The sequence below is a fragment of the Aquila chrysaetos genome, chromosome 12 (assembly GCF_900496995.4).
Source record: "Aquila chrysaetos chrysaetos chromosome 12, bAquChr1.4, whole genome shotgun sequence".
Classification (NCBI taxonomy): domain Eukaryota; kingdom Metazoa; phylum Chordata; class Aves; order Accipitriformes; family Accipitridae; genus Aquila; species Aquila chrysaetos.
This window is the reverse complement of record NC_044015.1, coordinates 33,197,937-33,211,688: the sequence shown is the minus strand read 5'-3', so window position 1 is coordinate 33,211,688 and position 13,752 is coordinate 33,197,937. Positions and strand designations below refer to the sequence as shown.

The following is a 13,752-nucleotide window of genomic DNA, read 5'->3' as shown; positions in this document are numbered from 1 at the left end:
TAGGACGGCTTTACCTGCGGCTGTCCGGAGGAACGGACCCGGGACCCTCCAGCGATCCCCGCCGCCCTCCCCTTCCTCTGCCGGGAGCCTCTGGCAATTTGGGGAGGGTTTCGGACGCGTCCCGTGGCTTGGCAAGCGCCCCCCGCACCGGCCCGGCTCCCCGTCCCACACCAGCCGCTCCGTTTGCACGGCGGCTTTGGCGAAGGCCGGGGGTCTCCCCGTCCCCCCGGGGCCGGAGCCCGCCGCGGCCGGGCTGAGCCCCAGCCCCGACGGGGCGCACAGCCGGTCCCGGCCCCCGAGCCCCGCTGGCTGCCCCGCACCGCTCCGGGGCGACCAAGGGCCCTTTCTCCCCTTCCCCAGGCCCTTCTCCCTCCAGGGTCGGCCCTGACCCCGGCGCCGAGCTCTCACCTCCGCTCACATCCCAAATTTCCCGAGGACCAGGGGTGCCGGCTCGGTACCCGCTCCGCTCCCCGTTCCCCGGCATCCCCCGGCCCGGCAGGGATGCTCGGCCTCCCCCCGCCCCAGCACGGGAGATGAGAGAGGGAGCTCGCCCCAATTTAGCCCTTCAGCGAAAACACACATTGTGGGGCGAGGAAGGCTGGGGATGGGGCCACTTCTCTCCAAAACGTCTCCTGTCGATGTGCTTTATTTACCTCCTCTTGTCCCAAAGCAGCCCACACCCCTTCCCTCTCTCTCAGCATCTCCAACAATTTATTTTGGCTCATTAAATTTAATTAAGAACGGAGTAGGTGTTCCATATTTAATAAAAAAAAAAAGGGGGGGGGGGAAATCAGGGGCATAATAACCTCCAAGAGGACTAAAATAAAGAATTGCTATTCAGATGCGGGCAGCCACAGTGCAATTTTTTATTACTCTTTTTTTTTTTTTTTTTTTTTTTGCAGTGTCTTTTTAAGAGCATCTAAGCACACACACATAAAAAGCTAGAAGGCATGCATTCCGGAGTTATTCCTATGCATATCCCTGCAATAATTTTCCGCTTTCCTTCGATAAAATTGCCAAATAATAATGAATCATTTCATAAATAATGGGTTTAGAAGCTTATCAGGGCAGGCGGGCCACTGCTGGGGTTTTATCTCTCTCGGCCACATTGCAGTAGTGTTCCGCTCTCCATACTAAATAGGAAACTGGACGTGATGTGGAATTAGAGCCTACCCAGCTGAAGCCACCCAACACTTACTACAAATATAGCCGCGATGCGTAGGCCACAAAATGGCTCCACTCACTTTTCCCAATGAAAAGCAAATGGTGAGTAGAGAGGAATCCGGCCCTGCAGCAGGCCGGGGCGGTGGCTCTGGTGGGCTGGGGGTTTGGGGGGGGGCTTCAGGGAGCAGCCAGGGGTGCTTGGGGGGCTTCGGCCCCATGTAAGAGACAGGCGAGGGGGGGGGGGAAAAACCCAAGTCTCTTCCGCGGTTGGGTTTTAATCTTTTTCCCTTCTTTGATGCGGGGTGGGTGAGGAGGAGAAGACGCTTTCTCCTTTGAAACTGTGGGGTGCGCTTTTTCCCCCACCCTTCGCCCCCCCCCCCCCCCCGCCGCCGGGACCCCCGGGCTGTGGCAGCGAAGAGGCGGCTGGGACCGGCCGCGGGGGAGCCGGGGGCGAAGCGCCCACCGGGCCCGGCTTCCCCCAGTCCCTCCCGGAGAGGGGGGGACCAGGACCCGGCCCGGCCGACGGCCAGGGCCTGTTCGCTTGTTCCTGGGATGGGGGGGGGGGTGTCTCCCCCCATATACCGCTCCCTCCCGCCCCTCCGCTTTGGGGCAATTTCCCTACAAAAAGCCCGCGGGAGAGGTGCGTTTCTGGGCTGGAAATTTCCTGCCGATCCGCTGCTGGAAAACAAAAGGATTTTGCGGACCAGAAACCAGCGGGCGGGGAATTAATGCCCCCCCCCCCATTTTTCAAAGCGAAATCACCCCCAAATGAAGGCAAAACACTGCGGGTATTTTTGCGGTTTTGTGTATTTCTTTTTTAACGAAAGCGGGAGAGGACGCCATCAGGATAATTTCTTTTTTTATGAAGGGGAAAACCTTATTTTTCCTGATTTCGTTGGGGGGGGGGGCAGCCGTCCTCGCCTTCCTGTTGATCCGCGGCGGGGAGCGGGCTCACCCCGCCGGCGGCCCGGCCCCGGTCGTCGCGGCACCTCGGGCGGGAGCGCTGCCGGTAACCGGCCCCTTTAGGAATTCAATTTGCCCCTTTAGAAATTAAATTTTCCAGCCGGGCGAAGGAGAAAGGCGGCCGCCGCTCTCTGCGAGCCCAGCGGGAGAAAAACAACTCCGTCTCCGGCCCCGTCTGGGATTTCCTCCCTGGGAGACCGGGCTTGCAATGTGTCCAAAAAACCGCCCAATTCGCCCCAAATATAGGGCTTATTTTTTGCGGGTTTTTTTTTCTCCCTCCTCGTTTTTTATCTGTTTATTTTTTCCACGCCGGGCCGTGGCCGCCGCGCGTTGTGGCCCCGTGTGCGAGGCGGCGGCTCCCGGCTGCGCGGCGGGGACGAGCCGGGGGGGGGGGGGGGGGGCGGGGGACGGACGGGGACACCCGGGGGTGGCCGGCTGTCCCCTATAACAGGGGCCGCCCCAGGGTGCCGTCCCCTCCTCGCCTCTCCCCTGCACCCCTCTCTCCGCTGCTCTCTGGCAATCCGGGCCCACGAGATCCACCCTCTCCTCTTTTTCTCCCCCCCCTTCTCTTCCTCCCAGGATTTAGCAGTTTTATCCCGATGCGGGTGTCCTTCCTCTCTGTAAAGTCGTAAGTACCTTGAGGTGGGAGGAGTAAATTCAGCCTGACACTGAGAGCGCTTTTGTTGAAACAGGAGAGACTTGCGGTGTCCCTACTTAAATATGACACATGTGAGTAATCTCTTCCTATACAATATCGGAATAGGCAATTAGATTTTTCTTTCTAGAGGGCTGGCGGGGAAGGGGCTGGAGGGAAGAGAGAGCTTGTGCTTTAGGTTGGGTGGTTGCTTTTGTTTTTGTTGGGTTTTTTTTTTTTCAAGAGACATGGTGAGATATGGCCAAAAAAAAAAAAAAAGGGAGGGGGGGTGTCTCTCGCAATTCAACCCAGCAGAACGGAAAAAAAAAAATTACCCAAGGCAAAGGAGCGAGAAGGATGGGGAGGACACCCAGCGTGCGGCAGCTCTCTGCTCCGCGAAGCCCCTTATTTATAGGAAAAAAAAACACAAAACAAAACCAAAAAACAAACCCGAACGAGGGCGGGGGGTTGAGAAATAGCATGGCAATAATGGCGATATCGCTGCCTGCCCTCGGCGCGAGGTGCCCTGTCGCGACAGTATTCTTTCTATGGGAGAAGGGGGACAATGCTGGTGCGCGGCCGCGGATGGAGGGCTGCTCCGCGCCGGGCCCCTTCCTCCTTCCTGCGGTAGCGACTGCGCGGGGGGGATTGAGTCCGTTATGGGCTGGTTTAACCCCCTCTCCCCCAAAATGTGGCTTGACGTATGTTTCGGTGTTTTAAAAAATAATAATAATAAAAATTAAAATGGGAGAAGAGGCGGTCGCCCGTGCGGCTGAGGCCGCTCCCGGCAGGCCGGGCCGCAAACACCACCGGGGACCCCAAAATGGGGAGAAATTCCCCCAAACGGGGGGGGGGGGCGGAAGAGGGGCTGAACCTCCTCCCGCCCGGCCGAAATTTTGGCTGCATAATTTAGCCACCGGGGCGCGCCGGGCGCTGGCCGAGCCCTTCTGGCTGCGTTAGCCGCCCCGATGCTGTCAGCCCTCCGCGTGGAGCGGCGTAAATCCCCGCGGGGCGCCGGGCCCCGCTGCGCGGCTGCGGAGTGGGGGGCTGGGGGTGTTTTGGGGGGGGGGGGGTGTCCAGCCGGGCCGCTCCCTGCTCGGTGCGTCGTGCGGGGCCGGGACGCTGCACGACGCCACAGCGCCGCACCGTTCCGCGGGGCTCCGTGACGTCACGGCAGGGCCGGGGCGCCTCGTGACGTCACGGCACGGCTCGGCGGCGTGGCCCCGCGGACCCCCGGCCCCTCTCGGAGGGGCGACGGGGCCCGTCCCGCCGGCAAACTCCAATCGGTTTGGGGTGATCCGTGCCTCCCCTGCCCTCCTCCCCCCCCGTTCCCCCCCATTTCTCGCCGGCGAAGCCCGAGTCCCGAAGCGTGTCGTGTCGTGTCCCCCCCCTCTCCCCGTCGGGGCGGTGCCCGGGAGGGGGGGTACCCCCCCCCTCAGCCGGGGCCGCCCCTCACCGCTGCCTCTCTCCGCAGGACGATGGACAGGCCGCCTGCCCCGCCGCCCCCCAGTGACCCCCGCGATGCCCGCCCCCCCCCGGCGGCACGACTCGGAAGCGGAGACCACGAACGAGCCGGAGAGCAGCCGCGGGGGCATGGAGGTGCCGGCGGACCCCCAGCTGCTGCTCAACGGGGCGTCCAAGGAGGCGGGCCGGCCCTCCCCCGGGCCCCCCGCCGCCCCCGTGCCCGTCATCGAGCTGGTGCGCCGGGGGGGCTCCCTGGACATAAAAAGCCGGGAGGCGGCGGGGGAGGCGATGCAGAGAGCGCCGGGCGCCGAGCCGTGCCGCGCCGCCGAGGCCGCCTGCGAGGCCCGCATGGTGCAGCTGAGCCCCCCCGCGCTCCCGCTGCAGCCCCCCGGCAGGGCCATGCTCTACAACCTGGGCCAGCCGCTGGCCACCATCAACAGGTCCGTGTCTTTCCCACCCCAGCCCCGGCGGGGGTCCCTCGGAGCGGCTCCCCGAGGGGTGCCGGGGCTCGGTGCCGGGGTGGGAAGGAGAAGGAGCGGGGGGGGAAGGCAGCAGCAGCAGCGTCTCTTCCACCGCGCGGGGCTCGGCGCTTAGTCATCGCGGGTTTGCATGCAACTTCGCAAAAGAAGAAAGGGAGGGGGGGGAAAAAAAAAAAAAACGAAACGAAAAACTGTCGTTCCCAGGGGAAAAAAAAAAAAATCTTGGTAGAAATACCCCGGGCAGAGCAAAGGGGTCCGTCAGTAAACGCGGTGCTTGGGTGCTTGTCGAGAGCTGATTTAGATCCTCGGAGCTCGCTCTCTCCTCCGATGAGTCCCGCAAATAAGCGCAAAGGACAGACAACGCTCTCGCAGGGGCAGAGCGCAGCCCCCACGGGCCGGGCCGGAGCCCCCCCCCGCTCCCCGCAGCCATCTCCTCTCCCGGGGGAGGCTGCGCTGCGGACCCGGCCGGGTGGGCGTCCGTGCCCGCCTGCTGAGGGACAAAAAGCCGCGGGGAGGGGGGTGGGTTTTGCCCGGGGAGCCGCTAGCCTGGGTGCCCCACGCCGCCCGCATCCCCCTGCCCACGCGGGGCTGTGGCGTCCCTCGGTGCGTGTCCCCTGGCGGCCGCGTGTCGTGTGGCCGCACGACCCCGGGCTCGGCTTCGTGAGCCGTGAGCTCCCTCCGAGGTCACGGAGCAGCTCGGCTTCCCACCGGCCCCGGGCGCTTCCCACCCCCCCCGAACGCGGGGGGCCGGGGGCCATGCCGGGAGGATGCCGGTGTGTCCTGACGGCCTCTCTGCTTTTCGTTTGCAGCGGGTTTTTCGGCGAACCGGACTCCTTCTCTATGTACGGCAGCAACCGGGTGAAGAGGAGACCGTCTCCCTACGAGATGGAGATCACCGACGGTGAGAGCGTTTCGCCCCTGCGCTGGCTCTTGGGGGGTTCCCCATCTGCCGAAGGGGGCAAGTTGCCGCACGGTGGCACACGCTGGGATTTAAACCCCAAATGGTAAAAGGCGAATAAGATGCCTGTGGTGGCAGGGCAGCTCCCCCCGGTAAGGGTCTGTACAGCAGAGCCCAGATCTGTCCCGGCTAATGACCGGCAGCGTGCTCGGTGGATTTGCTTTCACGCAGCAAAGCAGTTCAGCGTATGGTTAATTACATCCCTGTTCTGCAAATTGCTTAGAGATTAAATCCGAAGGAAGCCACTAAATTTAAGTCTTTGTTGAAGTGCAGAGGCTGGATCAGGGCCATTGCGGTGACATGCTGTGTTTGCAAACCTTTTCAGCCAGGAGGCATTCCTAACGTGGACCACAGCCTCGGGCAGAAAGAACCCACTCGCCTTTAAATTGCCTAGAAGCAAAGGGCTAAACCTGTGCTAAGGTCTGCAGGGTCACAGCGGGATTGCGGCTGGTTCCTTCGCCAGCTTGTCTGCACCTTGCTTCAGTATATATCCACAGCGTGCTGCAGCCTGCCGTGGAGAAATACCCCGTGTCTGGTCTTGTGGCAGAGCCTGGCAGCAGATGTGGAGGGTGACAGTCCGGTGTCCGAGCAGAGATCCCAGGTGTGGGGATCCCCGTGGGACCGGTGGGATAATTTCAAAGAAAGGAAGGCAGGGAGAAGGCAGGGCAGGCTCCCGCTGCCTGCTCCCAGGCAGCCGGTGGGTTGCGGGAGGCTGCGTGCAGGCGGCAGCGCTGCCCACGCAAAGGGATGTTTGCGAGAACAATTTGCACGTGGAAGGCTGACACGTTTATCTGCAGAGTTAACAGCCCGTACAAATGAGCTCCATTGAAATGTGTTTCCTCTTTAGCAAGTGTAAACGGTGTATTTCAATCGCCGGACAATTAATTTTCCTTCTTTCTAGCTAGCTGTCCCTTTCCTTCTACCCGGCTAATCTAAAATCAGATCAAATCATAATCCACATCACTCTAAAATAATACGGTATGAAGTGATGGGCTCAGGGCGTTATCTGCGTTCATCAGTCCCTCTGTCCCCACTCTCTGCCCTCCTCCGTCTGCCTGGTCCTTTCAGACCGCAGCCCCGTGGGGCAGGGGTTGGCTCAGCCCCCGGCACAAGAAGGTCTTTCTGTCTGGGTTTCGATTCAGAGGCTTAGCGGCTACGGTGAAAAGTCCATCAACCCACGGTGTCTGACTAAAGCTTTTGACGTGCTATTAAATTAGATATGAAGGATTACAGAGCTATTTGGTCGTAACCAAGTTTTTGGATGTGTGCTTAATGCCGGTGTATAGTTGGGCCCAATCCTGCCGGTTTGGGCTCCTGTGAATTTCCAAGACTGGGCTCAGAATTTTGGGGGGGAAAATAGGTACCAGATGATGCTGTCTGAACAGGAGCAATTTGTAGGGATGTACATCCCATGCTGAGGCATCTGTGTGGTCTGCCGGGCTTTGCTCGTCGCTCTGATGGTCACCTGCCAGGTGACATCCGTGGCATGCCGGAGCATCACTCCTGCGGGTCCTCAGTCCTTAGGAGGTGCAGAAGGGCAGGAGAGTCTTGCCGGGTGCTTAGTGTTTGGTTTCCTCTGTAAGGAAAAGAGTGGTGGGGTTTTTGCAACTATTTCTTTATCCATTTGGGGGAAAGTTTGGTGCATTGAATATCTTCTTAAAAAATAGATATAAATGGAGATAAAAATGTAAAAAAGTATCTGCAAGGATATTCTGGAACTTTGGAAGCTCATCTTTTTATTCGTTTTCCTCAGATCTCTAATTACAATTAAAAAAAGCAGCAGTCAATGAATTGGAACAAAATCCAGGCAAAATTTCTCAGCCGACTGCTTGAATTAATTATGAGGCAAGTTTCTTTATGAGAAATAAATCTCTTCTATTATAACACAGCTATGGGGCATTTTAAATTTCTCCTTTGCTTGACATGTTTTGGCCAAAACCTGATCTCTTTCTAAAGGTATGTTTAATCTGGTTGATGAAGGAATCAAAAATCTGAGTGGTGTCAGAATTTGTGTTATATACTGGAGCTTGGTTTGGGTGCCCCTGGAGGAAAATGAACAGGTCTTTTTTCTGATTTCTGACCTATTTATGAATAGATGTGTTTCAGCTGGCAACTTTCAGTGAATAGAGATGCATGTTTGAAGCCTGTGAAGACTGGAAGCCTCTTGAGATTTTTTTTTTTTTTTAAATAAACAGTATCCAAGGCTTCTTTTTTTCATGCCCTTATGGGAGTAAAAAGGTTTTAAGCTGCATCTCCTTCTGGATTCAAGGCTGGTTGCTTTGTCTTGTCTGGAAAGAGCAGTTAAGTGTTGAAACCGTTGTATTATTGTAGTGGGTTGTAGCACATTCTCCACTGCCTTATTAGCAGTGCTGGGCAGCCTGGTGTTGTTGAGGTCCCTTTGGTCCCCACCACCTTCCCCACGACCCCGCGGCACAGTGGGCTGTGCACATCAGGGACAAGAAACCTTCCCTTTCCATAAGCTCTTGCACATTAATTCATACAAAGGGCGTTTACATGCTGTTTGGGAGTGGAAAATTGCCTTTATTGAAGCATCAGACCAGGATCCTAGAGGTCGGAGATGAGTTTCTCATTCCGATACCCCCCAGCTTATCCCAGGGGGTCTTTGCGATTTTGGGGGACCCCCTGCTCCTGACCACGCTGCGAGAAGTGAGTTGTATGGCTGCTCGCACGCTGGGGAAGCCGGTAGCTTTAACCTGGCTGCTTGGGAGTGTGTCCCCACGCAAACCCTGCCGTGGTGGGTATTTCGTGTAATGTGCTGGACCGAAGGGGCTCTAGTTTCCCCTGACGGGAGGAAAGTGTGATGGTGTTTAATCAGCTGGAATGTGGAATTCCTCTTCTTGCGTCGTGTCAGGTCTGATCTGTCAAGGTGCAGCCTGACTAAGATGCCTCCAAAATCACATCTGTTTGGCTGCTCTGCCACAGACAAAGCAGCCAAGAGTTCTGCTGTATAAGAATAATGATGTTTAAATGCCTCCCGGGATACTGGTTTCACTGAGTGACGGCAGAGCTGTGCCTTAAACTGCTCACCATGGCCAGGGACTTGCTCCCACCAGAAGGGAGTAGTTAGGCAAGTGTCCCAGGCAGGAGGGGGGACTACAGGGGAGAGATGGTGCGGATGGGAATATCCACAGCCAGTCTTTTGGGGTACGACTCACTGGTGCGTTACCTGCAAGTCTTTGCTTTATACTTGTGAGGATTCTCATTCTATGTGATGCTTCCCATCCTATGGGGGTTTCAGCCATGGTCATTCTCCCATAGTTTCATGAGGTCGCCGTGTTCTTTCACTGTTGGTGTCTCCTGGAGGTGAGGATGGAAAGGGTGTAATAATAAAAGCATCTTAATGGTAGTGTCTCCTTAGATGAACTGGTTTCCATGGACCCAAGGACCTGCAGTCCTGACTTACAGCATTGCTACTTCTGCAACATAATCCTTTTGGGTAGACATGCTTTTGGGTCCCTCCTAGCACAGAGACAATGTCTTGCTTGTGTCAACAGGAGTTACCCTGATGATCTGGAAGGAGAATTGATCCGTTTTGTGCATCCATCCTGTGTAACATGCCCCGTCAGGAATATGGCTGTAAAATTACAGGGATTTAACTGGAGTTCCCATGTAACTGAGCCAAATGGACATCTCTAGCAATTTAGAGTCCCTTTTCCAATTACTGTCAGATAGGGACACGATGCCACAATGTGCAGGGAGAGCAGACGGTCCTCAGGTCAGCTGTGAAACTGCTTCATCCTCCACCCGTGATCACCCTTCCAGCAAGGACGCTGCTTTCACTCCGTGTGTCACGTTGCTACCTGTCCTCATTGCTACGGGGTGAATCCTGCCACCCCATTTCACATAAACCACCCAGAGGGCTGGTGGCAGTCCTACAGTCTTTATCAGCTCTGGATCCTGCCTACATCAGGGAAGATGTCTGGATCTTAGAGCTGTCAAAGCCTCTGCTCAAGCTCATTTCCTCCTGTCCCAATGGTATGTCCGTAAGACGTTTTTGGGACAGAAAATAAAGCCATCTAGTGAGATAAACTTTTAATAGGACCTTTGTTGCTGAGATACCCTAAAAATATAGCAGCGTTCTGCACGTGTGTCATGGCCTCAGCCTTCCTCCTTGGAGAGGTAAATTTAGGTGTCTCAGGAGACATCTAAAAAGACGCAACTCCGTTTTTCCCTTCCTCTGTGTCATGGTTTAACCCCAGCCAGCAGCTAAGCACCACGCAGCCGCTCGCTTACTCCTCCCCCCTCCCAGTGGGATAGGGAGGAGAATTGGGAAAAAAAGTAAAACTCGTGGGTTGAGGTAAGAACAGTTTAATAACTAAAATAAAATATAATAATAAGAATAATACAAATATAATAACAATTATAATAATAATAATTGTAATGAACAGGAAGATTAAAAAAAAGACAGTGAAATATAACCCAATAAAAGACAAGTGATGCACAATGCAATTGCTCACCACCCGCTGACCGATGCCCGAGCGGCTATCCGCCCCTCCCGGCCAGCTCCCCCCAGTTTATATCCTGAGCATGACGTCCTATGGTATGGAATATCCCCTTGGCTAGTTCGGGTCAGCTGCCCTGGCCGTGCTCCCTCCCAGCTTCTTGTACACCTGCTTGCTGGCAGAGCACGGGAAACTGAAAAATCCTTAACTTATCCTAAGTGCTACTTAGCAACAGCTAAAACATCGGTGTGTTATCAACATTATTCTCACACTAAATCCAAAACACCCTGTACCAGCTACTAGGAAGAAAATTAACTCTATCCCATCCGGAACCAGGGCACACTGGCTTGAACAGAAGTTACGGCTACCTCAGCTCATCAGGTTAGCTTCCAGTTAGCTGGAAACTGCTGTTTCGCTGCCTTGCTGATGTGACTAAAATTTGGGAAACGGTGACCTATTCAGCAAAGTAATAAATGACCTGTTAGGCCCCGCTCCTAATTCTGCATGGTTGCAATTGCAGGTCCTCATACGAAAGTGGTTCGTCGCATTTTTACCAATAGCCGGGAGAGGTGGAGACAGCAGAACGTCAACGGAGCCTTTGCAGAGCTTCGCAAACTCATCCCCACCCACCCGCCCGACAAAAAACTGAGCAAGAACGAGATTTTGCGCCTGGCTATGAAATACATCAACTTCCTGGCCAAGCTGCTCAACGACCAGGAGGAAGAAGGAAACCAAAGGGGCAAAGTGAACAAAGACTCTGGGATAGTCCAGGAAGACCTCCTGCAGGACATGTTGTCTCCTAACTCTAGCTGTGGAAGTTCTTTAGACGGAGCGGCAAGCCCGGACAGCTTCACGGAAGAGCACGAAACACTAGATGCGAAGCACACGCGGAGCCTGCACCACGCCATTCTCCCTGTAGAAGGCAACGCGCAGCGGTGATGACCTTCCGCATGGCTCCCGAAGCACCAAGGGGGGAGGCGAGACCCGAGCGTGCGGATGCTGGAACTTGTGCCCGTGGGATTTGTGACTCTGCCTTTCCCCAGGGGCTCGGGCTCCCCGTCCTCCCCAGCCCGGGACGGAGCGGCCGGCGCGTTGGCCGAGGACAAGACCAAACCAGATGGACGTTCGGTATTTAGGTACGTGATCGTACAAAGAAGAAAAGCGTTGAAGTCATCTTCGTTGTACATACTGCTCATGATGTGACTCTGCGGAGGGGAAGGAGACGCGGCCAGCACCTCTCCAGCATTTAGAGGGTTTTCAGACCGTTTGACGACCGTCGCTTTTTAAACAGTCGCCTGGTTGAGACGTGAAACTCCTCTGTCACTGCTGGCGGAGGCCACCGACACTTTCCAGCTCCACGTGGTGCTGGAGACTGCTGTGGCATATACAACTGCTCTGAGCAGGAGCTGGGGCCACGTGTTCCTGTTGTCCGAGAGCTTTTGACTGTATCTTTTTAAAGAGGTGAAAAAATACCCTCAGCAAAAGAACTATTAAAAGGATTAAGACATTTTCTTTTTCTCTCCTTTTTTTTTTTTCCTTTCTTCCTTTTCCTTCTACCTAACTTTGGATTGTTTGGGGTTGTTGTATTTATGACGTGGGATTACTTCTGTTTAACGCTGTCATGCAGTATCCACTGAACGAAAAGGTACATAGGTGTTTTCTGCTGCCCTCCCAGTCCCTGATTTTTCTGCTGGTAACACTCAGCGGGTGAGCTCCAAGCCTGCTGTGGTCTCCTAGAGTTTCCCAGCAGTGTCTGTAGGGTCAGAGCTTCTCTCAAGGAAGATGAATTTCAGAATTGGTAAAGGAAAAAAAAAATTGCTAGTGAAGCATCCCCTTGGACTGGGGGATTTTTAAATTGAACAAGCCAACAAAAAGGCAAAAGGAGTCGACGATGTATCAACAGTGCACGTGTACATAGGGTTATAAAAGGGTTTTAATGGTATGCTTTGAATTTTTTGGTTTTATTGTGTGAAAATGGTGGTGGTTCAGCTGTGCCAGTGCCCACGGGCTGGACTACAGCGCTGGATTTATTCCGGTGTGAGGAGGGTCCTTGCCTGCCCGAGGCTGGTAGGAGCCCACAGCCTCTCCGAAACTTGGGGGGAAGCGCTAAAAGCAGCAGGGGGATTAGCCTCCATTCCCGAGTGCTCGGATTGCTGCAAAATTGATGTCTGCGACTGAGCTGATCCTCCGATCCCTGCTGCCCCCCCCAGGAGGGCATTTGGGAGACAGGACTGGGGAGCAGGAGGCTGCTGCTGGGGCAGCTGGGAGCTGAGGACCACGCCGTGCCATCACCGCTGCATCAGGCCCCTGTCTCACCCACCGCCTGATGCCTGATGCAGCAATTGCCCCAATCCCATCCTCTCCCTCTGCAGAGATGTCAAGGCACAGAAATCTCTACCGTGCTACAGCAAAAAAACCCGACCCACAAACATCCTTTGGAAGGGAAAAAGTCCTCTGAGCGGGGACATCTTCCACCGCACTCGTTCCTTTTCAAGGGAGCTGAGGTACAAGGGAACACAGAGGATTTGGGCGGGTGGTCTGCGAGCCCATCCAGGCTTAATTCAGAGCCCCGTCATTTCCATCCCCGCTTGGTTTTAACGCCTCTTTGTAAATAATAGGTGGGAGGCTGGCATGTGGGTTGGCACGTTAGGTGGAATTAGTTGCCTGGGAAGGGGTCCTGGCCCAAGCAAGGGTTTCCAGCATAGACCCCAAATCCTCCGAAACCACCAACCTCCCCCATCTTAAAAAGGAGAAAAGGAGGAAAACTCCTTCCCGGATCCGGATCGCCCGTGCATGGGGTTTTTTACTAAAGGGGGTTGCCCGCAGGGCTGGGCCAGGGGAGAGGTGCCGGCGGGTGATGGAGCGATGCTGAGGAAGAGATTTGGGCTGCTCCTGGCACCAGGAGAGGCGGGCGGCAGGGGCTGGCAAGCGGGGGCCTTCTGGGAAGGGAGGGGGATGCTGTCACACAGGTAAAGCCATTCGTGGTTTTCAGCATTCAAAATAACCCCAGGGTAGGGTGCGGGGGGGGGGTTTACATTCTTTTGATTAAACTATCGCAAGAAAAAATCACTGACACTCAGAAATTCCTCATTCCCTACAAGTTGGTTTTTTGGTTTGGTTTTTTTTTTTAATCTTTTCAGTAGCTGAACAGTTGGGAAAATGGTACAACCTTGGCAGCACCCCCCAACACCCCCCGCACACGCGTGCCTGCTCGTAGCCCTTAGCAGAGCGTGCTGTCCGTCTCCCGGGGTATGTACAGTTGTACTTTAATTGTGATTTGAATGGTACATTTCCTCTGCCCACCTCTCCTCCTGCCTGCTTCATCTCTCGCTGTGTGGACCATCGCCCCCCGTTTCTGTTGGAAACAGCACTTTGGGGCAACGTTGTACTGTGTGAGTGAATTCCCACCTTACGATTTTGGTTTTTTCAGCCCCATCCCTTTCTCTGCCACCCTCCCCTTGGATTTCTGCATTTTTTCTGCAGAAACGAAGTAACCAGACCTGGTACCCTGAGTCTCAACCCACTGTGGATGTGCTATTTAGAAAACACATTTGTTGTAATGTGTGTGTATATATAAATATATATATATAATGAATATATCAAGAATATTTCTAAATAAAGTTTTAC

General features: G+C 55.1%; 1 protein-coding gene across 1 annotated transcript; it reads left to right on the top strand.

Moving 5' to 3' along the window:
* The first annotated feature begins 960 nt into the window (after window positions 1-960).
* On the top strand, window positions 961-11,635 carry TAL1 (TAL bHLH transcription factor 1, erythroid differentiation factor). Its single transcript, XM_030032659.2, is given in 6 exon segments — window positions 961-1,266; window positions 2,707-2,856; window positions 4,236-4,296; window positions 4,298-4,665; window positions 5,514-5,605; window positions 10,646-11,635. Coding segments are annotated over 5 exon segments (942 nt in total). The 5' UTR covers window positions 961-1,266; window positions 2,707-2,854; the 3' UTR covers window positions 11,065-11,635.
* Window positions 11,636-13,752: the final 2,117 nt, after the last annotated feature.